At 57.5% G+C, this 25,639-nt stretch overlaps 1 protein-coding gene across 7 annotated transcripts in view; it reads left to right on the top strand.

Annotated features, from left to right (window-relative positions):
- SGSM2 (small G protein signaling modulator 2) overlaps positions 1–23,230 on the top strand; it is a 35,280-nt gene extending 12,050 nt beyond the window's left edge. The window contains exons 3-24 of one of the 7 annotated variants that reach the window (XM_036034389.1): positions 5,469–5,631; positions 5,915–6,076; positions 6,348–6,415; positions 6,511–6,656; positions 6,983–7,117; positions 7,639–7,763; positions 8,169–8,236; positions 8,466–8,626; positions 8,790–8,916; positions 14,006–14,230; positions 14,303–14,456; positions 15,223–15,287; positions 15,376–15,521; positions 16,011–16,139; positions 16,547–16,729; positions 18,408–18,779; positions 19,010–19,134; positions 19,496–19,578; positions 19,783–19,892; positions 20,707–20,803; positions 21,295–21,507; positions 21,728–23,230. In XM_036034389.1, the coding sequence (XP_035890282.1) occupies positions 5,469–5,631; positions 5,915–6,076; positions 6,348–6,415; positions 6,511–6,656; positions 6,983–7,117; positions 7,639–7,763; positions 8,169–8,236; positions 8,466–8,626; positions 8,790–8,916; positions 14,006–14,230; positions 14,303–14,456; positions 15,223–15,287; positions 15,376–15,521; positions 16,011–16,139; positions 16,547–16,729; positions 18,408–18,779; positions 19,010–19,134; positions 19,496–19,578; positions 19,783–19,892; positions 20,707–20,803; positions 21,295–21,507; positions 21,728–21,816 (3,146 nt within the window). In that variant the 3' untranslated portion in view covers positions 21,817–23,230. Of the gene's footprint in view, positions 1–5,468; positions 5,632–5,914; positions 6,077–6,347; positions 6,416–6,510; positions 6,657–6,982; positions 7,118–7,638; positions 7,764–8,168; positions 8,237–8,465; positions 8,627–8,789; positions 8,917–10,495; positions 10,631–14,005; positions 14,231–14,302; positions 14,457–15,222; positions 15,288–15,375; positions 15,522–16,010; positions 16,140–16,546; positions 16,730–18,407; positions 18,784–19,009; positions 19,135–19,495; positions 19,579–19,782; positions 19,893–20,706; positions 20,804–21,294; positions 21,508–21,727 lie in introns of those variants that run through there. The other 6 variants (XM_036034391.1, XM_036034390.1, XM_028520773.2 and 3 more) reach the window with 6 other exon arrangements.
- The last annotated feature ends 2,409 nt before the right edge of the window (positions 23,231–25,639 follow it).

Here is a 25,639-nt window from a genome sequence, read left to right as displayed (position 1 = left end):
GAACACCTGCTCCTCCCATGACGAACCCCTCCTGGCTCAGAGCCGCAGGCTCAGCCTTCCCGTCATGCTGTGCTAACTCCGGGTGCTGTGTCCCTAGGCCTGGTTCCTTGAAGGTCATTCTGCACGTCCCTCTATTACCAGTCTGGGCTTATCCAGGCCCCTTGGCTCCTGAGTGCAGCTTTAAACAGATATGCAGGTGAAAGCCAGGGTTGTTTCTGAGGACCCCTGGACTGACTGAGGACCCTTCCCAACCACTTTCGCATTTCCTGGGCAGCCATAACTTTTGTCCATTTTTGTGGGCTCCTGAGACACCTGAGCGTGTCCCAGCCCACTGAGTTGTTTCTCTGGTCCCTGGCCAGCTCAGATTACTTGTGGCTTCCCTAAGCAGAGCCCAGACGCTCCTGTGGGAATGGGAGGCCAAGCCGATCGGGAGACCATTTGCTGAGGGAGCTGGTGTAGGCATGGGTGGGTGCCCATGGGTTTTGTGAGTTTTGATCCACCTCTAGTTTGTAGAGAATCTGTGGTATCATGCCATGATGGACCACTGGTATCTGGCTGGAATGGGCACCTACTCAATTGTTACAATAATTACTTTGAATTGGTAATATACCTACTTGGTTCAAAAATCAAAGCTGTACAGAAGATACACAGTGAAAAGTCTCACGTCTTTCCCGGCCTCCCTTCACTTACTGATTCCCACGTGGGTAACCGCTACCACTTTTGTCTCTGTGTATCCTTCCAGAATTTTTTATAGTAATAAAAAATTGTTTTCCTTGTTTATCCCACCCTTTTTTATAGTCAGGGTGCCATGCAGTCATACTGCTCTGCATCTTGCTCTTCCATTATTAGTTTCTAGAGGGAATCCTCATTCTTTTTCAGAGTTGTATAATATTCTCCTCTGTGAATGTGCCATATTTACTTAACCTGTCCTTTGTTGATGGACATGTGGATGGTTTTTAGCCTTTGCTGTTATAAGCGAGTAATCTTGTAGTTTCATCTGTAGACTACATTCTTTGAGAGGGGCTACTGGGCCAGAGGTTCCTTGTAATGCCGGTAGATCGTGCCGCCTCGCCTCCGTGGGGGCGGTGCCAGTCAGCCCTCCCTCCAGTGAGGCATGAGAAGATTCAGTCCCTTCCCAAGTCCTTCCCGTCTCTGTCTACCAGTATCTGCTCCATTCCAAATTGGACTCCTTGAAATGATTAAATTGGTGTGTAATGGGTTTGTAGGAGGGGGCCCTGCCGTATTCCATTAGCACGTATAGTCTCACCCATTTAGCATTTGTTAGCCCTGTAACTTAGTAGACCTCAGGGACACGTCAGAGGCTAGTGAGGCAGAGACGCAGGGCTGGCCTGGGTCTGTCATTCCTGGTCTCTCCCTGGGAAGACAGTGCCAGACCTTTGGGGAGAAGGGAGATGTCCACAGCAAGGTGCCAGGGTTCAAGTGAGTCCTGCTCCTGCCCAGAGGTGCAGTTCCGTGAGCCTTCTTGTCAGCAGCACGGGTTGACAGGGTAGAGAGGGTGCCCTGGGCCCACCTGGCATGGTGACTCAGAAGGCCACCAGAAGGCCAGGGTGGGGATGATCACACTTGAGTCTTATCTCTGTTTCTGTTTCGATTCATTTACCAAACCTTTCCTCGCCAACTAATGAACAAAAACTGCTGGTTTTTATAAGTTGGCCTGCACTTTCGCACATGAAGTGAGCTGAATGTGGCCAGGCCTACCCACCCCTGTTCTGGTGCGTCCAGAGGGCTGTAGGTGAACCTGGACACACAGGGACAGGGATCCTGCAGCCCTTACATCTGGGTGATCAGGGCCCAGAGAGCTCAGTTAGAGGCAGACAGGTCCTGCTCACTCAGCGCTTTAGCTGTGACAGGTGTCCCCTGCCACGGCCTCCACTGGGGGATGAGTCACAGTGGCTGTCTGGGGTGGAAAGGGGAGCAAGGCAGTGGCATTCTCCTGCTTGGTGCTCTGGGCCTTCAAACAGGAGGGGAGAAGAGGCTCGGGCCTCTGTGTGGGCTCCCCCGCCCCACCCCGAGGAGCAAGGATGGCTGGGGAGTCGGACCTTGTGCTGAGGCTCTGGAACTGCAGCTCTGAGGGGGGCATTCACTGTATATTAAAGGGAGGGCTGGAGGGAGAGAGTCTTTATATTTGCATCTCTGAGTTTTGAAGGTCTATGTTTCTGCTCAACCTAAACATCTTAGAGCAAGGTTCTTAAATTTGGGGGGTCAGGTACCCCTTTTAGAAGCCAAAAGCCATGGGTCGACCCTCTGTCCAGAATAAAAGTGCTCACCTTAAGGGTGCTGGAGCACGTCAACAATTCACACACAGTTTTGGGGGTCATTGGAGCTCCAGAATTTCATCCCCCAACCTTCTTAGGATAGTAGTTCTCACTTATTATTAGTGTTATTATTGTTATTACTATTACTATGTTGTTATTTTGCCTGCATGCTGCACTCGGTAACATTGTTCATGCATGTGCTGATTCTCTGTGGAGACAACCCTGTGGGAATGGGGAAGAACGGGGTAGTTCGAACAGTCGCTGGCCAAGGAGCCTGTGGAACTGGGTTTGGAATACCTGGCAGAGAGGCCCGTTTGCTTTGCTTGAAAAGCAGAGGGGTGAGAGGGGTTTTGTCTTCCCCAGACATTGCCCAGGCACCTTCCCTGGCTGTGGGGTGAGCAGGGGGCTGGGGGTGCAATTTGGGCTTCTCTTCACGTTTCCTGCTCAGAGTGAGTGCTGAGGAAGGCCTTCGCTCACCCCAGAGCACCCTGACACCCTTGCTCAAAGGCTGCCTAGGAAGATGGGTGAGGCCAGGCAGATGGGAGGGCCCCCGCCTGCCATTCCCCGGCTCCCCAGCAGGGCTGCATTCAATCTCCTGGGGGAGGGGGGAGGTTAATGACTCATTATCCCAGCCATTAGTCACGTCACCAAGGCACTTGATTCCCTGCAGGATGGGTGCCACATGATGCCAGTCTGGCCTGTTCAGTGCTGCTTCTCCCCCGCCCTGGGTGAGGTGTGCAGCCCTGGAAAATAGTCACCGCCTTCTCCGGGTGCGGACTTGTGACTGCAGCAGCCCCCGGATCTAGAGACTGGGGCAAAATGGTCTCTTGCCTGTGCCCCATCCGCAAGGCCACCAAGACCTCCAGGCACCAAGGGGACTCGCTAAGGAAAGGAGCACGTGGACACTTAGGCAAAGATCCCATCACGTGCCCCACGCACACACGGGATGTGTAGAGGTCCGTCTCTGCACACGTGTGTGGACATGGACGGACGAGGGGAGGCCGCTATACCTGGGAACTATTTATAAAACATCGTGTGTGTATTCTTGCATGTTAAAACTCCGAAGTACTTTCCATTTGATGCAATACCCCTATCGAGACTTTTCCACTGCCCCAAACAGTTTTTGAACTCATCGATTTTGACGGCTTTTAGTGCTTCTGCCATCTTTTGTTTTGCCTCTTCCACTTCGGCAAAACACTTCCCTTTGACGACTTATTTCATCTGGGGACACAAAAGAAAGTCGCTTGGGGCAAGATGGGGTGAATAGTAAGAGTAGGGTTTTGGGGTCATGTTGTTTTTGGTCAAAAACTGCCGAACACTCAGCATGGTGTGGGCAGGTGCCCTCGTAAATCACCCATCATGAAATGGGCAAATGTGTTGAAAGAGTCTTAAAAAAATTCACTGAAGCCGAACACAGCCTCTCACAACAACACCAGCTAGCCCACTGACACAGATGGGCTCCTAGAACACTCAGCTAGTGGGGGAAGCCTGTATTACAAAGGGCTCACCCTCCAGAAGGTAACTCCAGGTTTTGGGGGCCCTCCTCGTATGAACACGTGAGAAGTCCTCCAAGGCGGAGCAGGGAAGAGCTCTGGCAGGAAGCATTCGGGAGGGGGAGGGTCCTGCCTTGTCTCCTCTGCCCTGGGATGCCCTCACTGTGCTGGCCAGTCTCCCGGGGCTATCCAGCTTTTTGACTTCGGGACAAGAGAGGGCCAAACAAAACTTTTACAGACAGCAGTGACTGCCTGTCACTCGTTAAAATGAAGGCAAAACAGGTGAGAACATCTCTTTTCAGTGGTTATGTCCTAAGTCTCCTAACACTAGTCACAATAGATGAGAAGCTTCATTTCCCCCGTTTCTAAGAGAACAGCATCTCCACCCACCTCTGTGCTCCTGTCTCCAATGCATCCTCTCCTCTCCCTGCCAAGGAGAGGTCTTGCAAAATCCCAGCCCTTACAGGTGAGCCGTAGAACAGAGTCTGGACAAAAAGGGGTGAGCAGTCAGGAACCGACAGGGGTCAAGTGCCCTGTGCATGCGGGATCCTGTTGACCTCATGTAACGTTCATACCAGTCCTTAGAAGTATTCCCCATTTCACAGACGGTAAAACAGAGACTCAGTGCATTAGTCACACAAGTTTTCCAGAGAAAGTGTGAGTGGCCGCAGCAGCTCCAGGCCCATAAGCCTGGCTCCCCGGCTCCAGCACTGCACTGTTTTCAGTCCTCATGGAGACAGCACCTGTGAAATGAAGGCGGCACCCGCTCTCACCTGCGCCTTCCTGCCCTCTTAACACACTTGCAGAAGGCGCGAGAAGCTCGGGCCAGGGTCTGGGGCCCTGGGTCCTAGTCTTAACTCTACCACTATGTTTCTGTGATCAAATAAATCCCTTCCCTTTTCTGGACTTTTTTCTGCTCTCTTGTAAAGCAGTTAGCTTGGCGTCAATAATGGCCAAGTCCCTTCTTCCCCCCTGCTGCCACCCGTAGACACACAAGCATTTTTAGATTATATACATGGCCAGGGTAACTCCCCACTCTCCCCACCAAGCCCTGCTTTTCTTCCTGTGGATCCTGTCTGCAGTAGGCAGTGTCCAGGCAGAGAGAGGAAGCCTGGCCCCTAACAACATGAATGAATGAAGGGAAGCCCTCCCTGCTTGGGAGATAGAAATCTCTCACTCTCGGTTGCTGGGCTCATCAATAATTCAGGGGCTGCTGTCAGGTCTGATCTCTGTGATGGCTTCCTCAGTATTTCAGCTCCTCTAGAGCCCGTTTCTTAGCAACCAGATCATCCATGCTCTCCAGGAGGGCTGCCGGGCTGTATGCTCCCTGGGCCCCCAGTCCAGAATAAGTGGCCACGGGGTGGAGCCACCCATGCCACCTGGAATTGGCACCTCTGGCCCTCACGGCCCGAGGGGCAATGCTGCATACGGAGGGAGGTGTGTGTGCACCAGGTGAGGGAGATGAACTGCGTGGCACATCAGAGCCTCCCAGGTCCGTTCAGGTCAGAACAGATGGATGAGGGGAATTTTAGAAGGAGATCGGTGTTGCTGGCCTGGCTAACACTGACACCCTACCTCCTCGTCCTAGCATAGGTCAGGCCTGCCCTTGCCCCTCTCCCCTCCCCAGGTGTGGGGAAGAGGAGTGTTCTCCCTTCTCCCCCTTACCGAGGTTTAAGTGCTGGTTCCCTTTGTGGCCCAGGTGCGGTGGAGGCTTGCCTCCTGCATCAGCTGAGACGCCGTGCCGCCGGCTTCCTACGCAGTGACAAGGTGGCTGCTCTGTTCACCAAGGTGGGGAAGACGTGCCCAGTGGCTGGGGAGATTTGCCACAAGGTACAAGAGCTGCAGCAACAAGTAGAGGGCAGGTGAGCCCTGGGCCTGGCCCTCCCATCCCTCCCTTCTGCTCTTACCATTTGGTGTTGGCTACTTCCCAGGCTGGCTTTTGGGCTCATTTCTTGAGGGGCCTCCCAGGACCAGCCTGAGGGTGGGCGTTGGCCCCTTACAGGCACTAGGCCCTATCCCCCTGCCCTCAGCTCCTAGTCAGTCCTCTGGGCTCTGGTCTTAAGGCACTGAACTCCACTCCCAGCACCACTAGTCTGGGGCTCAGCCCTGGGCTCTTGCACTCCTAAAGCCCACCCCTCTTTGCAGGAAACCCTTGGCTAGTAACCAGGAAGCCCTGCGGAGACAGGGCTCTGCTGGTGGGAAGGCCCCAGCCCTCAGCCCACAAGCCTTGAAACACATATGGGTACGCACAGCGCTCATCGAGAAGGTGCTGGACAGGGTCGTGCAGTACCTGGTGGAGAACTGCAGGTGAATGTGCCTTCCTGGGGCCCACCTCCTGACCATTCCTTCAGCCCCACCCCTCAGCATGCACAGCTGTCCAGCACAGACCACAGGCATGCCCACTCTCCCCTGTAGCTCCTCAAAAGCATAGACCACACCAGGCACCCCACCAAGTTTATTTCTTCTTGGTGACTAACAAGAATTTAGTCTCTGTGGGAATGTCCCTGCTTGGTGAGCTTGACCACCCTGGGATGAGTCCAGGAGCCCAGCAGTGCCCCTTCTGTCTTTCCCCTGGCAGCAAGTACTATGAGAAGGACGCGTTACTGGCAGACCCTGTGTTTGGTCCCATCTTGGCCTGTCTTCTAGGTGAGCCTAAGAGCAGAGAGGCCTCTGCTGGGCCAGTGGGGGTTTAGGGGCAGGTGTAGGGGGCACCATCTGAGTGGCTGTATCTGTCTCCACAGTGGGACCCTGTGCCTTGGAGTACACCAAGCTCAAGACAGCTGATCACTACTGGACTGACCCTTCTGCTGATGAGCTTGTCCAGAGACACCGTATCAGGGGTCCCTTTAATCGCCAGGACTCCCCTGCGAAGCGCCCAGCCCTAGGAGTAGGCGTCCCTCTCCCCGCCCCATGTGTTCATCCAAGTTATGCCCATGGGCATGTAGGGGGGAGCAGCTGGCCTCCATGCTCTTTGCAGACACAGGCTGGGACTTGGAGATGCCCCAAGGTAGTGGCCACCTCAGAAGAGCCTCTTCCCCACACTGGCACTTAATGCCAAGAACACATAAATGCCAGGGGCACACCTGGCTGAGAGCAAACTAGGGGCAGGAAGGACCCCCGGGGTCATCCAGAGAGGGTCTGCATGGAAGTCCAGGGTCCTCAACCTCCCAGGTTGACTTCCCAGGGCTGGGGCTGAGCTGGGGCTTTGTGCAGATCCGGAAGCGGCACTCGAGCGGCAGCACCTCGGAGGACAGGCTAGCTGCCTGCGCCCGCGAGTACGTGGAGTCCCTGCACCAGAACTCGAGGACGCGGCTGCTCTACGGCAAGAACAATGTGCTGGTGCAGCCGGTAGGAAGCCTAGTGCTCACCCCTTACCTCCCTCCTCCAAAGACCCCAGGGCTGGAACCTTCCGGCCACATTTATCCCTTTCCTAAGGGGCTTGACCCGAGAGAAGGGAGATAAGGACCTCACCCCCACTTCACTGTCTCACGCCCAGTCATAAACTTGCAGGAGCCAGAAATGGCATCTGCTCTGGCGAGCTGAGAACCAGGCCATCTGGGGACAGGAATGGCAGCCAGCAGGCGGGCGAACGCCCAGCTTGGGCATGGCTGGCTCGGGACACACTTGGCAACCAGGAGATGGACAGGGCAGAGCCAGTGGCACCAGGCCAGCCAGGAAGAGGATGTGCCCACATCCACGTGTGGCTCATGTTCACCCCTGCTGCCACCGGGGCCCCAGTCCGGGGTCCCTGACTGGACTAGCTTGGCCCCCCCGACTCCCACCTGGGGTTCGTTTTCCATAGGCTGTCCCTGGGAGACTGTCAGCCCCTTGTCATCTCTGTCTTCTTGTGTGTCGTCTCCTCCCTGTAGAAGGAGGACATGGAGGCTGTCCCTGGCTACCTCTCCCTGCACCAGTCTGCAGAGAGCCTAACTCTGAAGTGGACTCCCAACCAGCTCATGAACGGGACTCTGGGGGACTCTGAGCTGGAAAAGAGGTGGGGGCTTTGGGACTCACTCCCAGGAGCCAGGGAAGGGAGTAAGAGCTTGCCACCAGGCGGGGGGTGGAAAGGCGCAGCCTGCTCCAGGAGGCAGGCCTCACGCTGTGTCCGATGCCAAGAATTGCAGAGAGAGGCTGCCTGGAAATATTCCCAAGCTCTCTAAGATCCAGCCAGGCCTGGGCATTAAGAGGGTTGCCAGAGCCAAGATCTAGGTATCTGACACTGCCAGGCTCTGTGCCATGAAGGCAGCATGGAGCCCAGAGGGACATGGCTGGCAGAGGTCACTTCTTGGCTGCAGTGATCCTGTCCTCAGGGTAGATTCACAGGTGTTAGGGCCAGGAGTTGAGGAAGGCAGGATGGCTGGTCTTGGGACACAGTGACACCAATCTGGTTTCTTTCCAGCGTTTACTGGGACTATGCCCTGGTTGTGCCCTTCAGTCAGATTGTCTGCATCCACTGCCACCAGCAGAGTGAGCCTCCTTTGTCCTGGGCACAGGGGTGAGGGAGGAGAGGCTGCCTTCTCCGGGTCATACGCGGCGCACGGCCCATTGGATGTCTCGTCCTTCTTTTGTCATCCCCACACTCTGGCCCTGCCGTCCTCTTACCGAGTCTGGGGGCCTGGCCGACTGGGCTGCGGTGATGTCCTCAAGGTCTCGGAGGCCCCGCTCCGCTCACCCATGTTCAACCCCCCGCCCCCAGAAAACGGTGGCACACTCGTGCTGGTGAGCCAGGACGGCATCCAGAGGCCGCCGCTGCACTTCCCACAGGGGGGACACCTGCTGTCCTTTTTGTCCTGCCTGGAGAACGGACTTCTGCCTCGAGGACAGCTAGAGCCCCCGCTCTGGACCCAGCAGGGGAAGGTACCTCCGGGCTTGGGAGGCTGTGGGTGAAGGGGTGTGTGAGGCAGGTTCTCTGCCTGCCTCCCTTCCTTTCCGCACACGGAGTTCTTAGGAGCAGCCTTGGGTGGGACCCTGGAATGGACCCTGCCCTGCACAAGCTAACTGCCCACCTCTCCCTCCCCAGGGGAAGGTGTTCCCCAAGCTACGGAAACGCGGCAGCATGCGGCCCGTGGATGTGGAGGAGATGGGCACAGGGTGGGCCACGGACTACGTGTTCCGGATTGTTTACCCTGGTCACAGACACGAGCACAGTGAGTGTCCCGCGCTGCTTCTGCGGAGGAGAAGGGTGCTCGGGGAGGCGGGGGAGCACGGCCTCACCCAGGAGGGGCGGCAGGCAAGTGCGTGGCCAGACCAGGATGACCAGCGGTTGGGGCTTAGTCTCTCACCGGGCCTTTCACCTGCAGCTGTCCTCCCAGGAGTTCGCTTCTCTTCTACCTGCTCTCTTTCCCTTCCCTCGTCGCCCCAAGGATCTTGACTCAGCGGATCCAGGCGTCTCTATACCATATTCTCTTAGTCATACTTTCACGCCCTGCCCTGGGGGTAAAAACGTGGCAAGACTAGATACAGAAGGTGGAGAAGCCTCCATTTTGCCTCGGCCCACTGTCTGACCTCCACGAGGCCTGGGTGCGGGGTCAGTGCTTCTTTTTGGATGGTGCAAATTGTTAGCTGACTCCACTGGAGCCAGGACCCTTCTCAAACCAGCTGCTGATGAGAGGGGCTGTAGCTGGAGTAGGGGGTGCATCTGAAAAGGGTGAGACTTTCAGCTTGGGGCAGGACAAGGGTGGGGCTGAAAGGCCGCTTGGCACTGGTGGGTCCTGCCCCACCTGGCTGTACACTCCGGGCCCCACCAGGTATCCGCCAACACCAGAGTTCGTTTTCCCGGCAGCGCACTCTGCTCCCCGCGGGCTACTCCAGGCCAGACCCACGGATCTGGGAAGAAGGTCGGGGATGTGCCAGCTCAGATCATTGGCCGCCAGAGCACCTGCTCCCTAAGGGTCCTAACTTGTACCAGTTAGTTGTCAACAAGTTGCCTCTGTATTAACAGACGGGTTTCCCAGACTGCAAACACATACCCACAGCACAAGTAGTCCCAACAGGCTTGGAGGGCACAAGATGTGGGGACCCCCCTTTCTGATGTGCCTGACTAGGAGATGCATCTGCCGGGCGTGTTTGCACGCCTGGCATTTAACCTCGGGCAATTGCTCGGCTTAGATTACTCGGCCTGCACTTCCTCTCTTCAAGCCGTGGGATTTCCCGCTTTTGGTCACTTCACTTTAAGATCCACGTCCCTGGAGGGCAAGCGGGGGCTCCAAGAAGCTGAAACCCAGGGGGGTGACTCGGGCTCCTGGAGAGCAGCCCTGGGAAACCCTCGGAGGTTGGATTTTTAGTCTGAAGAAGGGGGTTCGGGGAAATCTTTCCGTTTGGCCCAGCCAGACCATGACGCAAGCTGAAGGACGATCGGGATCCATCCGCCAACTGTAGTGCCCAGCCTGTGCCAGGGCTGGGGAGCGCCTGCGCGGCCAGCCTGTCCCAGCTGGGCCCCGTCCTTCCCTGCCCTGGCTCCCCCCTCAGCTCTCTCTTGCCTGTTTTTTCCAGGGAGGGCCATCTCCAAAGAGTGGAGCTCTGTAGCTGCTGTCCCCCCATTTTCTTCCGTACTCTCCCCAGTAAATCATCAAAAGACTCTCAGGTCTCCCTTTCTACTCTTCCATGCGCTGCAGGCTGAAGGTGACGCAGACGCCACTCTGCTCCCCACGAGGACGGAGTCCGGTCTCTCCTGCCCCAGGACTAGGGTCCTTATGCTCTGCCTCTCTCGCTGTTCTCTTCGAGCAGTCACTATTAACTACCACCACCTAGCGGCCAGCCGCGCGGCCTCGGTGGACGATGATGAGGAAGAGGAGGATAAACTACACGCGATGCTCTCAATGATCTGCTCGCGGAACCTCACAGCTCCCAATCCGATGAAAGGTTTTTATCCCTCCCCTTCTCCCTGCCCTACCCTGTCCTTCTGCCCCCACCCTCCTGGGCCCACCTGCCACCCACCGCAGGGCTCGAATGGCAGTGTTGGCATTATGGGACTTGTACCCAGGATGGTTCCCTTCCATCAAGAGGCAGGTCCGGGAGGGCGGAAGGAGGCGCTGGCAAGAAGAGTGGATGGGACAAAACGCAGTGGGCCCTGGGGTCCCCACTGAGTCTGTAAGGAGAGGGAAGAGACCCGCCGGGTGGGAAGGTCTGATGGTCTGGCTGCCCCTGGAAACCCGGAATGGCCGTTGAGCCCTTTCCTACTCCTGGGTGTCATGCGGGCAAACCCAAGGCAGTGCCTCTCTCTCCCCCCGCCTGCTGGCCTGGTGCTGCCAAGTCCTGCCTCTATGAAACAGGACAGAAGTACCAGGCCCCTCCTGGGTAAGGGTAGGGGCTGCAATGGCTCATGCAGACGGGAGTCACCAGTGGGTCAGGTGAGGGGTTGGAGCTGCCATAGAAGGAGACCCAGGGCTCAGTTACCCAGCAAGCCTGGGTGCTCCGGCAGGCACTGCCTGGTGCTTTAGTATGAAATCTAGACACATCTGCCAGGGATATAAGTCAGGCGCGTTCTGCCCTCACAGGCCACAGGGTGCACAGGGTCCCTTTATTGTAAATGGCACAGCTTAGTGCCCACAGCCACTCTGTCCATCACCTATCTTAGCACAGAGCTAGGCTGGTGAAGGGGGACCCCACTCTCTGGAGTGTAATCAGCCAGGGAACCTGTGAGGCTTAGGCTGGGGTACCCAAGGGACACCCGTTACGAAGGGCCAGCTCTCTTGGACTTTAGGGGAATTTCCCCATTCTCATGCCGCAGACTTAATTTTTGCCCCTTTCCCTGCCCTGCAGAGGATGTCTAAGGACACATGACACTCCCCTTCCGCTCCACAAAGTTCTGCCAAAGAGTCCAGTTCCTTAGCCTAGCCACCACGCCAGTGATGAGTCTCCCTCTCTCTGGGCAACCAAGTCCCGTGGCCTAGCACACGCCTGGCACCCCCTCAGCATGGCCCTGCCAGCTGCCCCTTTCCTCGCCACATGCCCGCCTTCGTGACCACCCTCCCTCCCAGCCGTCTCAGTCGGATGTGCAGGCCAACCCGGGTGGGAACCTGGGGACCCGCACCTGATGTTTGTCACCTGCACATGGCCTGCCACCTGGTTCCTTGCAAGCCTGGGCTTGGGGCTGATGCTTATTATAGGTTAGCTGACTTTAAGCAACGTGGAAAAGCTGAGTCAGGAGGGCCTGGGCTGACCCTTCCCACCCCCAGGAACTGGTAGTCAGGCTGGGGGCTCCTGCTGAGCCCCTGTCTTGGAAGACTTGATGGTAGGAGGCCTCCCCCTGACCAGTCTTAGTACCGAGGCCTCCAGGGTCAGAGAAACGTCCAGGCTCACAGGGTGCAGAGGCTTCAGGGCTTGTCTTGGAATTATTTGGGGGAACTCGGGGGCCAGACCTACCCAGTATGCCAGCATGCAGCCCCTGGGACTCCAGTACTTGGGAGAGGGGAGGAGGCAGGGGAGCAGAGTCAGCAGGTTGTCGGGGGAGATGGTGTGAGAGCCCCCACTTCCACTCCAGTCCATAATGACAACACTGTTGAGTCCGTCCTGCTAGCTGTTGCTTTTCAGGCCTGCAACATGCTTGACTTGTGCATGTGAATCAAGTGGCGGGTGTCCAGACTCTCCTCTCCTTCCCCTCCCCCCCTCTCCTGCTGCCTCCCACAGAGCAGACATGCTGTTCACTCTAATTCTGCTCCAGGCCAGGCACCTTTCACTCGGAGTCTTAGGGGCTGTGGGGTTCAACCACCCTGATTGTTTTGCTTCAAACTTTCCTCAAGCTCAGAGGAGAGAGTCAGAGTCAAAGCTGACCCAGCGAGCCCCCTCCCAGCCTGCTGCCCCTTGCCCAGTCACTCCAGAGCTCCCGCTGTCTGCACTGGGTTAACTCAGAGATGCAGTGTTCCATGCTGGCTGGTTCAGCTCCTTCCTGGAGAATTAAGGTGAAGAGCATTGACCCAGGAGACTTGCCCTGGCTGAGCCCTGCTTTCCCAGCATGAGCTCATTTCCCTGCGTGCCCACCCTCTGCACCTGTCTCCCCCCTTGCCTGCCCGCCTGCTGCCTGCCGCCTGCCTGGCTGGGCCTGCTCCCACCTCAGCTCCTCTCAAGACCGACCTCTGTCCTTGCCTGCTGCCGTGGCATGAGCTGGGCCCCCCCCACCCCCACCCCACCTGCATTTGTCCGCCCCTCTTCTCTTCCCTGAATCTTCTGCATGGCTTGCAAGGCCTCATTCCCAGAGCCGCAGCCCCTCCACACCGAGTACGTTCCCTTAATTTGCCTCCTGGTGGAGCTGAAGGGCCAGATCGCTACAAAAATCCCACCCTGGATCTGGGAAGAGATTCCCGGCCAAGACCAGGCAGCCCCTGAGAGGACTGGAGGGGGCTCTCAGCTCAGCCCTCCCCACCAAGGCACACCTAGAGCTGGAGTCTGGCCCCACAGAAAGCAGACCCAGGTCTGCTCCGGACTCAGCAGGCCAGGGCCCAGGCCACAACTCGCAGAAAGCAGCACTGCTTGAAAAAAGCCCTCATCACACACATACAGCTCTCTCTCTCTCTCTCCCTCCATTCTTCACTCTTCTCTGTTCTCCCTGCCTCCTAGCATCGCCTCCTAGTCCTTTCACTTCCTGCCCTCACTTTGTTTCCTCTCTGTGACTCACTGGACCTGCCGGAGTGCCCCCTGAGCTGTGCTCTGTCCCACTCGGGCCCTAGAAGCTCTCACTGGTCACGGCTTCTCATTCAGACCAGCTGGGCTGGCGGAGGAGGCTCCATCTATTGTACTTTGGGTGCAGATGTGTCTCAGGAGCGGTTTTCTGAGGCTGCCCCTGGGGACGTTCTTCTGGACGGTTGGTGGAACGGTGTGCCCAGACGCCGCCCTCATCCCAGTGGTGGTCCGGCAGCCCTGGGACCTTTGCCCTTCCCGCCAGCCCGCCTGTGTGTGGGGGGGCAATGTGCTGAGTGCAGCCAGGCTGGGCAAGGACGGAGAACTCAGGGAGGACCCACAGGAGCTGGCAGTGGGGGCGCGAGGCCCACACAGGGAGCCCTGACTCTCGTCAACCACTGGCCACCCGGTCTAGAACCCTCGGGGTCCTCAGGGGCTTTGATCAGTGGAGACTTGGCACAGGAAAGCTGGCAGTGTTCCAGGGCCAGGCATCTGCCTGTGCCTCTCAGAGTTTGTCCCAGAAAGAGGACCGGGCTGAATCACCGAAGAACACGCTAGCTGGCAGCAGCTTAGGGAGCTCAGGCTTCTGTTGTTCCTTCTCTTGCTTTCTCTTTCCTCTAGAAAAGCAAGTGTTTTCCATTGCTGATAGCAAGATGGAGAGAACAAACACAATCATCCACAACTCAGTCAAAGTATCCCCTCACGTGCAGAAAAATCAGGCGGAGGCTGGGAAGTGTTGGGCACCTCCCTCTCACCACTGCCATCTCTGGGCTCTGGACCGGGCAGGTGCCACCCCCGCAGCTCTCCACCAATGGGTGGCTTCATGCTGCAGCTCTGGCCACAGAGGTGGGCATGCTGCAGGGTGGCTGGGGCAGGAGGCCTGCTGGGCCCTGACCACGGCCCCCTTCCTGTCCTCAGATGCTGGTGACATGATCGAGATGCAGGGCTTCGGGCCCAGCTTGCCGGCCTGGCACCGAGAGCCCCTGTGCAGCCAGGGCTCTCCCTGCCTCTCCTGCTCCACCGGCAGCTGCCCATATGCAACTCCCAAGCACTGCACCTGTGTCCCTGACCGGTGAGTGGGCGGGGAGAACACCATCGCGTGGGTGTGTCCATCCCTGTGTATGTGCCAATCTGTGTCACTTGCCTGACATGGTGGCCTCAAGTTGGTCAGACCTGGGTTCGAATTTTGTTTCTGCTACCCATGTGACTTTGGCAAGTTACTGAGTCACTATGAGGCTCTACATTTCTGAGCCTGTTTCTGCATTTGTAAAATGGGGCTCACACCACAAGCTTCCTAACGCTCTTGTGAGGACTAAATGAGGTACATAACCCATAGGAGTACCCAGAGCTATACCCTGCAGAGCAGGCGCTCAGTCCTGTGAGCCCCTCTTCCCAGTGTGGACACGGGCCCCACCATCAGGGTGTGTGTCTGGGGACACACAGCAGATGCCTGGACACCCACATGTGCCGGGAATGGCACGGGAAGGGAGGTTGTGCCAGGACTGAGTGTCAGCACTGATGCTTTTGCCAGCCCCTTGCCTTTACCTGTTGCTCCTGAGGGCTCTGACGTGACTCTCTCCATTTTACACATGAGGAAACCAGAATTCAGTCACATGAGGTGAACCTGGTGCCCAAGGTCCCTGGGTGGTTGGAGGCCAGGCTGGGCCCCCAGCACCTCTACCAGGCTGGCTGGCAGCCACAGGGAGCTCCCGACATGCTGCTGAGCTGTGACTTCTCCCCTAACCACCCGGAGTTCCTTACCTGCCCCCCAAGGTCCTTCGTTCGCATCCTCCCCCACCAGAGGGGACAGGGCCCTCTGAGCCAGGCTGGTTCCACAGGTTGCCCCTCAGGCTGCTGTGTGAGAGCATGAAGAGGCAGATCGTGTCTCGGGCCTTCTACGGCTGTGAGTGCAGGGCAAGGTCGGGCCTCAGGAGGCGGGGGCGGGGGAGGCGTTGAGGTCATGGCCTCCGGGCTCACCAACCACTCCCCAGGGCTGGCACACTGCCGCCACCTGTCCACGGTGCGGACCCACCTGTCGGCACTGGTGCACCACAACATCATCCCGCCCGCCCGGCCCCCCGGGGCCTCGGGGGGCCTCACCAAGGATGTGTGGAGCAAGTACCAGAAGGATGAAAAGGTACATGCTCTGGGGCGCCGGGGCCAGAGACCGGGCCTGGGGCTGGGGTGGGCAGCAGTGCGTGCACAGCAGTCTGCTCTGGGGCAGCTCTCACAGGCCGGCTGGGCGTTCAGGTGAAAGGTGGCAGTGGTCCAGGGTGACAGGCCAGGACCGATGGCCGTGGAGTGGCCTGGGTCCTGGTGGACTCTCAGCTGGGGCTGTGGGTTTCCATGGGAACAGCACTGGTTCGTCTGCTTCCATATTACCCTACAACCTTGGGCAAATCTCTGCATCTTTCTGGGCTTCATTTCTGCCCTTCGAGAAGGAGGGGATCTCATCCAGCTCTAATGTGAGGCAGGCAGGGTGTGACTGCCGCAAAGCAGGGCTTCCCTGGGCCCCAGCAGAGGGACCGAGTCACTGTTCCCAGCCCCAGCTCTCCGTGGGATGCGGTCACCCAGGGACTGCAGGGACTGTGGGGACTGCACAGTCTGTACCCCCTGGGCCCCTCAGAACTACAAGGAACTGGAGCTGCTGCGGCAAGTTTACTATGGAGGCGTGGAACACGAGATCCGCAAGGACGTCTGGCCCTTTCTGCTTGGCCACTACAAGTTTGGCATGAGCAAGAAGGAGATGGAGCAGGTAGGGAAGCCCCTTCCCATGAGGACAGGGAGGTGGGTAGTCGGGCGAAGGGACCCAAGGAGAGAGGCCTCAGAAGGCTCGGCCTCTTTAAACATGGCACAGGACGATGTTAGCAGAGAAAAATGTCCTTATGGCTAGGCCCAAGCCAGGTTTTTTGTTTTTAATTTTGAGAGAGTGAGAGTGTGTAACATCAATGTGTTGTTCCACTTATGTATGCATTCACTGGTTGATTCTTGTATTGTGCCCTGACCGGGGACGGAACCCACAACTTTTGTGTATCAGGATGATGCTCCAACCAACTGAGCTACCTGGCCAGGGCCCCAAGCCTAGTTTTTAGCTGTCCCAGCCCCTGCAGAGGAGGGTCCGGGGCCCCCCTCCCCTATGGTCACGGTGTGGTCCTAGTACAGGTGGACACAGTGGTGGCAGCAAGGTACCAGCGGGTATTGGCGGAGTGGAAGGCCTGCGAGGCGGTGGTGCGGCAGCGGGAGCAGGAGGCTCACCCAGCCACGCTCACCAAGTTCTCCTCGGGCAGCAGCATCGACAGCCACGTGCAGCGCCTCATCCACCGAGATTCCACCATTAGCAATGACGTGAGCCAGACGGGACCCAGGGGTGAGGGGTGGGGTGAGAGCTGCCTGCGTTTTGCCCCCAGGAGTCCTGAGTGCCAGCCCGACCTCTAGTGCTCACTGGTGCTGGAACGCTGGGAAGGTGGCTTCATGCGTCTGTGTCTCATATTCTTTCACTGCAACATGGGGTGACTGTCGCCTGCCCCCCACCTCTCTGGGTGTTGTAAGAACAAAGCGAGATAGTGTGTTGTGCTCTGTTTTAATGGATTAGCAGGGAAAGATGGATTTATGGGGACTGGGGAAGTCCCTCCCCATAGAGAGGCCTCAAGGCTAAGGATAGGCAGCCCTGGGTTCTAGTCCCAGGGCCACTGCTGAGAAGCTGAGGGACTTGTCTTCCCACCTCTGGGCCTCAGGGTCCCCTCTCAGCTCTGCTACCCTTTGACGGCACAGATGTCACTGTGCGCTGTCGCTGGAGACCAGGGCAGCACTCAGAGTGGGGCTGTTGTGTCTACTGGCAGGAGCTCCCGGCCTGGGAGCCCGTCCCCGCTGTGAGAGTGGACCGTGCGGAGCCGGCTCAGAGCCCGCCTGGGCCGGGGCCTCACCCCTGCGTGTAGGTGGATGCATCCCAGACGGCGGCCGCTGGGCCCAACCAAAAGGGACAAGTCTCTGTTTTAAGGACATTCTTTCACTAACTTATGTTTTCTCTTTAAAATTGCCACTTTAATGTGTATTCTTGCTGCTTTGCTAAATCCTTCCTAATATTAACAGAAAACTCAAGCTGGAGCAAAATGACCAAGGCACACTCTCCTCCCCACATGCTTCATCCTTAGTCCCCTCTCGGCAAGCCCAAGCCCTCCCCCGGCCTTCGGCTTCCTCCAGTCCTGTCTGCACCAGGGCCCAGCGGAGGCTCTGGTTTGCCTGCGCCCCGCGGCCTTACCTGACACCACGCTTCTTCCCCAAAGTGAAAACTCCTTTTAGCATCCCCTTCCCTGCATAGTCCAAATAGAAACAAAAAAACAAACTGCAAACCAGCCTGCGTGTGTCTCTTCTTTTCCCTGTGACTTGTCCATGGTGATGGTCTGTTTGTGATCGGCAACACACGTTTCCTTTCACGTCTTACCTCTCAGCTGCTCTGAGGCTGATGGAATCGATGAGGCAGTCCCTGCAAAAATCTCCTGCCTGTTCTGAACAGACAGCACTGAAAGAAAGGAAGAACCTGTTTTCCCTAACACCCCCAGCCTGACACCCCCCAGGCTGCCCAGCAGCCACAGTGAGATGCCAGGACACTCCCCTGAGGGGCAGCCTCGCTGCCTCCAGCGTCTGTAGGATGACACAGCTCACACTGGCCAGGCGGTGCCATCGAGTGTCTGCGCCTCACGCCCCCTTCCTCCGCACGGCAGCCATGGGAAGCCTGGAGTGTCTCACTTTTCGTCAGGCCCCAGGAAGAAGCCAGAGGAGGGGGCTGGATAGGGCTGACGTCATGTTTGCCTGCAAGCAGACTCCCGCCCCCTGGTCAGCTGGGTCAGACAGGGAGGCTTGGCCCCGGGGGAGGCCGAGCTGGAGGCCATGGGGAGAGAGAAGAGATGCGAAGAGATGGAATCCTCCATCCTTCTGGGTCACCGTGCCCCCAGGAAGGAGACATCAAGCTGAGGGGAGGTGCCGGTGTGCAAGTGTGAGCCCCGCCCTCTGTTCTCCCCGCCAGGTGTTTATCTCTGTGGATGATCTGGAGCCCCCAAAGCCCCCAGGCACTGAAGATCCCAGAGTGGAGCCCGAGGGGCACGCAGGCGCAGGGCCCCCGGGCACTGCCGCAGTGGAGCAGCAGCAGTCAGTGGAGTTCGATTCTCCAGACTCGGGACTGCCTTCCTCTCGAAACTACTCCGTGGCCTCAGGCATCCAGTCGAGCATAGACGAGGGGCCCAGTGTGGGCTTCGAGGAGGAGGACTGCGGTGGGGAGGAAGGCTCTGATGGGCCAGTACCTTCAGTCCACGCTTTCTCTGAGTCCCAAGATTCCAGCCAAGAGAAGGCCTCGGAGGCAGGGGAGGAGCTGGCGGCCGTGTGCACCTCTGCCTACACTGTATGTGGGTGTTCCCCGGGCCCTGTCCTCAGCTGGCCCCAGAGCCACCCTGCCATCCCCAGGAGTGGGCACAGGCTGGAGGGTGGAAAGGAGGGGTGCCCCAACCATCTTGGAGGGCCCCAAGCCTGTCTCTCAGCATCCCCAGAGAACTGATCTCTCAGCCCCTTGGCATTCTTTGTGGGTGTCACCTCTGGCACCCAGCTCACCCCGAGGGGCCCCCATTCTTGCAGATAGAACTACTAGACACTGTGGCCTTAAACCTGCACCGAATTGACAAGGACGTGCAGCGATGCGACCGCAACTACTGGTACTTCACCACCCCCAACCTGGAGCGGCTCCGAGACGTCATGTGCAGGTGCCACTGCAGGGCAGGGACCCTGCACCGGGAGGGGTCAGGTCTGCAGGCGCCCTCATTCCCCTCCCTGCCACCACTCTTAGGGTTTTTCAGATCGAAGCTCAGCCACACTTCAGGAAGCCTTGCCTGACTTTGCTCACTCCAGGCCACCCCCCCCTCCCCCAGCACTGTCTCTCTGCCTGAACCCCTGAGTGCCTTGAGGACAGGGGTGCTGGGTTCTCCACCACTGCACTGCCAGTGCTGCAGGGCCACGCAAAGGCTGGCTTCTGAGTGGCGGCCTGCTTCAGAGGCCATCTCCCAAAGACCCGAGAGGGGAGGGGAGGATGGCACACACCCCGTGACTCTGTCCCTGGCATTTCAGCTACGTGTGGGAGCACCTGGACATGGGCTATGTGCAGGGCATGTGTGATCTGCTGGCACCGCTCCTGGTCATCCTCGATAATGGTGAGTGACGGGGCTCGGGGACAGGGGCATTTCCAGACGGGGGTGTCGGGGTTGGGCTCCCAAAAGCTGGAGAAGGAAAGAGGGCTGCTAGGTCTGGACAGGTGAGATTAGCAGCCAACCCTGTCCCCGGGGTCACAGGACACCCCCTGTGCAGCGAGGTGTTGGGGTCTCCTGCCCCGTGGCCTCACTGCCGTCTCCCCTCAGATCAGCTGGCCTACAGCTGTTTCAGCCACCTTATGAAGAGGATGAGCCAGAACTTCCCCAGTGGGGGCGCCATGGACACCCACTTTGCGAACATGCGCTCCCTCATCCAGGTGAGGTCTGTTGCGGCTCGTGGGCACTTGACCAGACACTGCTGGGCTTCTCCGTCTTCCACAGGGAGGCCAGCGAGCGTTCCAAAAATTATTTTATGTATAAGCTTGATTTCTCTCATTTCAGAAACATTCTTTTTTCTACTTACAGTTGACTTACACAACCAGATGTTAATGTGGGCTCCCATTCCTGGCTCTGGTGCTCTGGGCCGGGAGGAGCCCGCTGTGGGGGTGAGGCCCCACCTTTCTGAGGGGGGAGCCTTTGTGGCTGAGATGCCCCTCTGGATTCTCCGCCGCTGGCGCCTGTGGGAGCAGGGGCCGCCCTTTCACCGCGGCACCCTTCCTGCCCGCCTCAGTGTGGCTTCTTCTGTAAATCCTTAGTAAAAAGATCTCTGTTCAGTTAGTCTTCCATTGGTTATTCGGGTTGATTGTTCTATAACTTAGTTGTAATTCCAGTTCATATCTGCGAGCAAGTGAGTGTAACTTTCACCTACTTTGTGCCATCTTGGATCCCCCCTGAAATCCAACATTATATTAGTTTCAGGTGTACAGCACAGTGGTTCGACATATTCCTAACTTACGGGATCCCCCCGTAAGTCTGGCACCCACCCGGCACCAAACAGTTATTACACTATTACCGACTCTATTCCCTGTGCTCTATTCCCGTGACTGTTCCGTAACCACCAGTCTGTACTTCGCAGTCCCTTCACCTTTTCCACCCAGTCCCCCAACTTCCGCCACAGCACAAGGGGCCTGGTGGAGGGCAGGGGCGGCAGGGTGATGTGGGGTCAGTCCTCCCTTTCTCCATTCACACAAGATCCTGGACTCAGAGCTGTTTGAACTGATGCACCAGAACGGAGACTACACCCACTTCTACTTCTGTTACCGCTGGTTCCTGCTAGATTTTAAGAGAGGTAAGAGAAGGGTTGGCTGGTGGGTCTGGGGTGAGGGGCAGTAGGAGATCCTTTTCCCCCTAAGGCAGTGGTTCTGCACCCTAGCTGCACTTTGGAACCACTTGGTGAACTTTCTGGAAACACCGGTGCCCTGCGCTCCACCCAGTGTCAGACTGCCAGTGGAGCTGGCTGCCTAGGCATCGAGATTTTCAAAGCTCCTTAGGTGGATCCAAAATGAGGACAGAGTGGAAAATCACCCTCAGGCAATGTTTTTGGGAACTGTTGTCAAACCAAATCTTCCCTGAACACCAGGGTTTGTAAAAGTAGAGCCGCTCTAGCTGAAGAGGTGGTATGGAGTCCACAGGAACCCAGGTGCAGGGGTTACCAAGGAGAAGGACAGGGTCTTGGCCTGAGGCAGGGAGCCCCGCCCCCTCGGACTGGGCTGTCTGTAAGGGAGAGAACCCCAGGACTTTGGCCCCTGGAGCTCTGTCTCCGCCTGTGGCCCGTTGGAGGCCCGTGGGCAGCCAGGCTCAGCCTGAGCCCCTGGCTGTGCCCAGAGCTGCCGTATGAAGACGTGTTCGCCGTGTGGGAGGTGATCTGGGCGGCCCGGCACATCTCCTCGGAGCACTTCGTCCTGTTCATCGCCCTGGCCCTGGTGGAGGCCTACCGTGAGATCATCCGTGACAACAACATGGACTTCACCGACATCATCAAGTTCTTCAATGGTAGGAGCTTGTCCAGCCCGTCCTGGCTGCCCCCAGCAGGGGCTTAGGCGCCTCCACTCCTGGCCTGGGCAGGGTTGGAGGGGCTCAGAAGTGCCGGCTTCCCCATAGGCAGATGTCAGGAGTCCAGCAGGTGGACAGAGAGTGGGTGGACAGCCCCAGGGCTCCTCCCAGACCACCGCCTTTGCTCCGGCATTCCCACAGTTGTCCGTGTTTCCTGCAGAGCGAGCTGAGCGTCATGATGCCCAGGAGATCCTGCAGATCGCCCGGGACCTTGTCCACAAGGTGCAGATGCTCATAGAGAACAAGTGAGGACTGCCACCCGAGGCAGCAGCCAGCCAGAGCCTGGGCCCCAGGTGCCCCGGGCCCCGCAGGGAGAGGTGTGGGGCAGCACAGCAGAGACCGCCCTCTCAGCCAGTCCTGCCTGCCCAGCTGTGTTTCTAACAAAGTGCTTGTGAGCCTGGGATCTGACTCCAGGCAGTTCTGGCTCTGCAGAGCAAGTCAGGGGCCAGGGAGGGAAGGGGCGGCCTCAGGGAGCAGCTGACTTGGGGAATACCTACTCTGTTCCCTTCTCAAACACCTGGAAATAGCCCCACTGCCACCAGCAGCCTCGGGCTGGACTGCTCCCACGTCTTCTCCTGGGTCAGCCTGGGGCCCTCCAGAGTGATCAGGGCTGTAGTTGCCTGGGCCCCTCTGGTGAGGGTCATGTGAAGCAAGGGGCCTCTGATGTACTTCTTCTGAGAGTCCCTTTGCAGGCCTAGTGCGTGTGTGCACACCAACCCCAGCTGGGCATGTTTCCTGGGCTGCCTTCTGGGCCCTCCCATGAGACTGAGGGGCAGTCAGGAGCTGGGCCCTGGGTGGGAGCAGCCCACCTCAGTGGCACTACTGCTGTCTATGGCCTCCTGAGGCGACCCCACACACTACTCCAGCCTGTACAGCAGGCCTGTGTGTATCTGTACGATCCCACTCTTGCCGCCTTGTCTTGCTTCACACGTTAGATCCATCCCAGAAAGCTGTGTGGGTGATACTTTGCCAGCTGAATGTGGTTGGAGCACTTCCTCTAGAGAGGAGTCCCAGGGCGATTCTTTTGGGATGTGATCCTGTCACAGCCTCCTCTCAAAGGTGACCCCCAAACTTGGAGGCAGCCCATTGTCCCAGGCACCTGCTGAGTCCCTGAGGTTGGAGGGAAGAGGTGCCTGGGTCCCCCTTGTTTGTTGCTGCTGAGAAGCAAGGCTAGCTCTGCCTTCCACAGGCTTCTCGGGATGTTGAGAGGCATATGGACCCAGAGCCCCCCTTGGAAGATTCTCACTCACTGGGGGGTAGGGGCATGTCATGCTGCTTGCTCTGTCATCCCCTCCCCACCCCCAACACATGCAGGCTAGCTAGGCCTTGCCCCAGGGCTGGGGCCTGCCCTTAGTCTGCCCCCAGACTAAGGTCTGGAGACTTCCTACACTTGAGAAACACAAAAAAGGGCCCAGAAGTCCTGCATCTGGCTGGCACAGCCTCCCCCCACACCCCTGCCCTGGGCACTGCACGGCCTGTTTGGGGGCTAGCCCACCCCATTGCCCACTTGTGTCCGTGAGTCCTTGGCCTCCCCCAAGCTCGGTGGCCATTATGTGCCTGCCTTAGTGACTCAGTGGTTTTGTGAGGAACAGAGTCTGTATGTATTTTGGCTCAAAAACTGCTCTTCAGTGTGACAAACCAATAAACACAGCACTTGGCAATGCTTGAGGCTCAGGCTGCTTGTGTGCTGGCACAGCACAGCTATGGCTGTGTGTTGGGGAATCTAAAATCTCCGCAACGGAGCGGTAAAGGAGGCCAAAACCCCACGAGGCAAGGATGGCGAAAGAGAACCAAACTTTCCAAGAGAGAGGGACCCCAGCTATGGGCTGGTGGAGGTGGGGATGATGAACAGACCCCAGGTACGGAGAGCCCCTAGGGCCAGCATTCCTGTCTCAGACTGACTGATGGTCTCTCCAGCCTCTGGATCAGTGTAGGCCCCTGTCCCACCCCTTCCCCAGCCTGCCCTCCTGAACAGCTACAGTGATAAGCTGGAACTTGACTGGGAATCTGCAAAAGCCACCTGGCCCGTCCAGCAAGATGGGAAGGACTCTGCCCTGCTGGCCTTGGCTCTTGCCCACTGAATAGTCTTTGGGAAAGCTGCTTCAGACTGGAGGTTCAGGGGGAATGGGGGCACCAGGAGGGCTCAAACCTGTTGAGGCGTGGAAAGGGCCAAATTGCAGGTTCCCACCTGCCTTCCCCCCCTCCAGAGGACTGCTGCCCACCGCCCATGGTCCCAGGTAGAGGGCTCCCATTACTAGGACGTGGTCTGGTCTAGAAGGCACTGACTTTCCAAGCATTAGGGTCTGTTGCCAACTCACGCCTAGCTGTCCAGGTGAGAAAACTGTTGACACAGTGAGCTCCGCCCCACCCCCACCCCAAAGCTGATCCTGTTGCCTGGAGAATCAATTTCCTCTGCTGTGACTCCACCTGAAAGCTCACCAAAGGCCCCTGATACATTAGGCTGGAAGTGGCCTGGTTCCTTCACACACTCTCACCCAGACGTGCTGGCCCCGAATGGCCTTCTGGGACCAGAGGGAATCCCAAAATGATGGGGCAGCTGAAGGTAACGTGTGTGGATAAGGAGGAGCAGGAAGTGTGAGGAGGGCACTTCAAACATCGTGTTGGGGACCCCTCAAATTCTGGAAGTCTCCCACTCTCACAGAGCACAGCTGGTAAATGGGTTCTTTCTTGGGATTTTTGCTTCCCAATGCCCCCGAGGTAGGCCCGTCTCTTGCAGGCTGCAGCTGAGCTGGGGCTGGTGGGGTCTGTCCTTTGAGCGCACAGTGGGGAATTTCTGCCTTTTTTACAATATAGTGATAGCTCTCAGATGATACTGGGTTGTCACTACCAGGGGCAGTCTTCATCTTTGTCCTCAGTGCCCAGCACAGTGTCTGACACCGAGTGAGCACTCAGGAAATATTAAGGAAATATAGTAAGTCTAACGGTTGGCAGGTTGGGCTTCCCTTAATTGAAGGCACACATCTCTCCCCAAAACTACCAGCAGAGGGAGCCAGCATCTCACAAGTGAAAGGGGCTGACAGGATTGTGGGGCAATTGGGAAGGACACTGGGTCTGGTCTTCTGAGTCTGGCTCTTCTTCAAAGAATGGAACCCCAAGACATTAGTTGCCATCACTCCCTTCCCCAAGGATGACACCCCCAGATCCACCCCAGGAAGAGAAACTGAGTCAGTTCCCGGACTGGGGCTGGAAGCAGGGCAGGTGTCTGGGTGTTAAGAAAGCAGGATGAGGCGCCTGCCTGCTCCATAGCTAAGTTAGGCTGATTGCTCTCTCGCCTCCCCACTTATTCCTGAGCTAGCCTGCCAGAGGGCTGGTTTCCCCAAAACTGGGGAGAGAAGATGTAGTTACAGGAACCAAGGCTTTCCAGAACCTGGTTTGCAGGCCCAGCTTAGAACATGCCTTTGACCTCTTCCTCTTCTTGTTCCTTTCCCTGAAAGGACAGTTTTATGGACTCCCCAGTTAACTTGTCCTAACCTCTCCCCCGTGAACATATCCCTTCTCGGGTCTCTCACCTTCCGGTGCACAGACCCTCTACCTTTCCCATTGGAGCCGTCTTGAGTTCAAGATTCCCCAGTTCCACAACAGGCCCCACGGCAGGAAGGCATCAGCTCAGGGAGAACTCTGCACCAAGTTGAGAGGTTGGACACGCTACAATGGGTCCCAGCCTAGCTACGTGACTGTAACAGGTCACATAGCTGTCTCAGACCTGTTTCTTTTTCTGCCAGAATGAGGCTGGTTCTGGGTTTATTTACTTCACTGTGTTACAAGATAAAACAAGATAGTGTTCATAAAAGTGGTTTGAGGAAGTACTGCAAAAGCACAGGGATGACCAGAACTGTAGTTCTCAGAGCTTGGTGCGGATTCAGCACTGGCATCAAACCTAAAGGTCCCTAATCTCTTTCTGTAACTGACCAGCGTGCCAGCTGCTTCAGGACCATCCCCTAGATGCCAGTGTGGAAAGAACCTGCAGCCTCTCGCTGGACGTCTTTCCCTGAAAGTCTCCGCCTTCTTTCTCAGCAAAAGGACCCAGATGTTGCAGGCTGGCAGCTCCATC

The sequence above is a fragment of the Phyllostomus discolor genome, chromosome 8 (genome assembly GCF_004126475.2).
Source record: "Phyllostomus discolor isolate MPI-MPIP mPhyDis1 chromosome 8, mPhyDis1.pri.v3, whole genome shotgun sequence".
Taxonomy (NCBI): Eukaryota; Metazoa; Chordata; class Mammalia; order Chiroptera; family Phyllostomidae; genus Phyllostomus; species Phyllostomus discolor.
The sequence above is the reverse complement of the archived record's forward strand: the minus strand, read 5'-3'. Positions and strand labels throughout refer to the sequence as shown.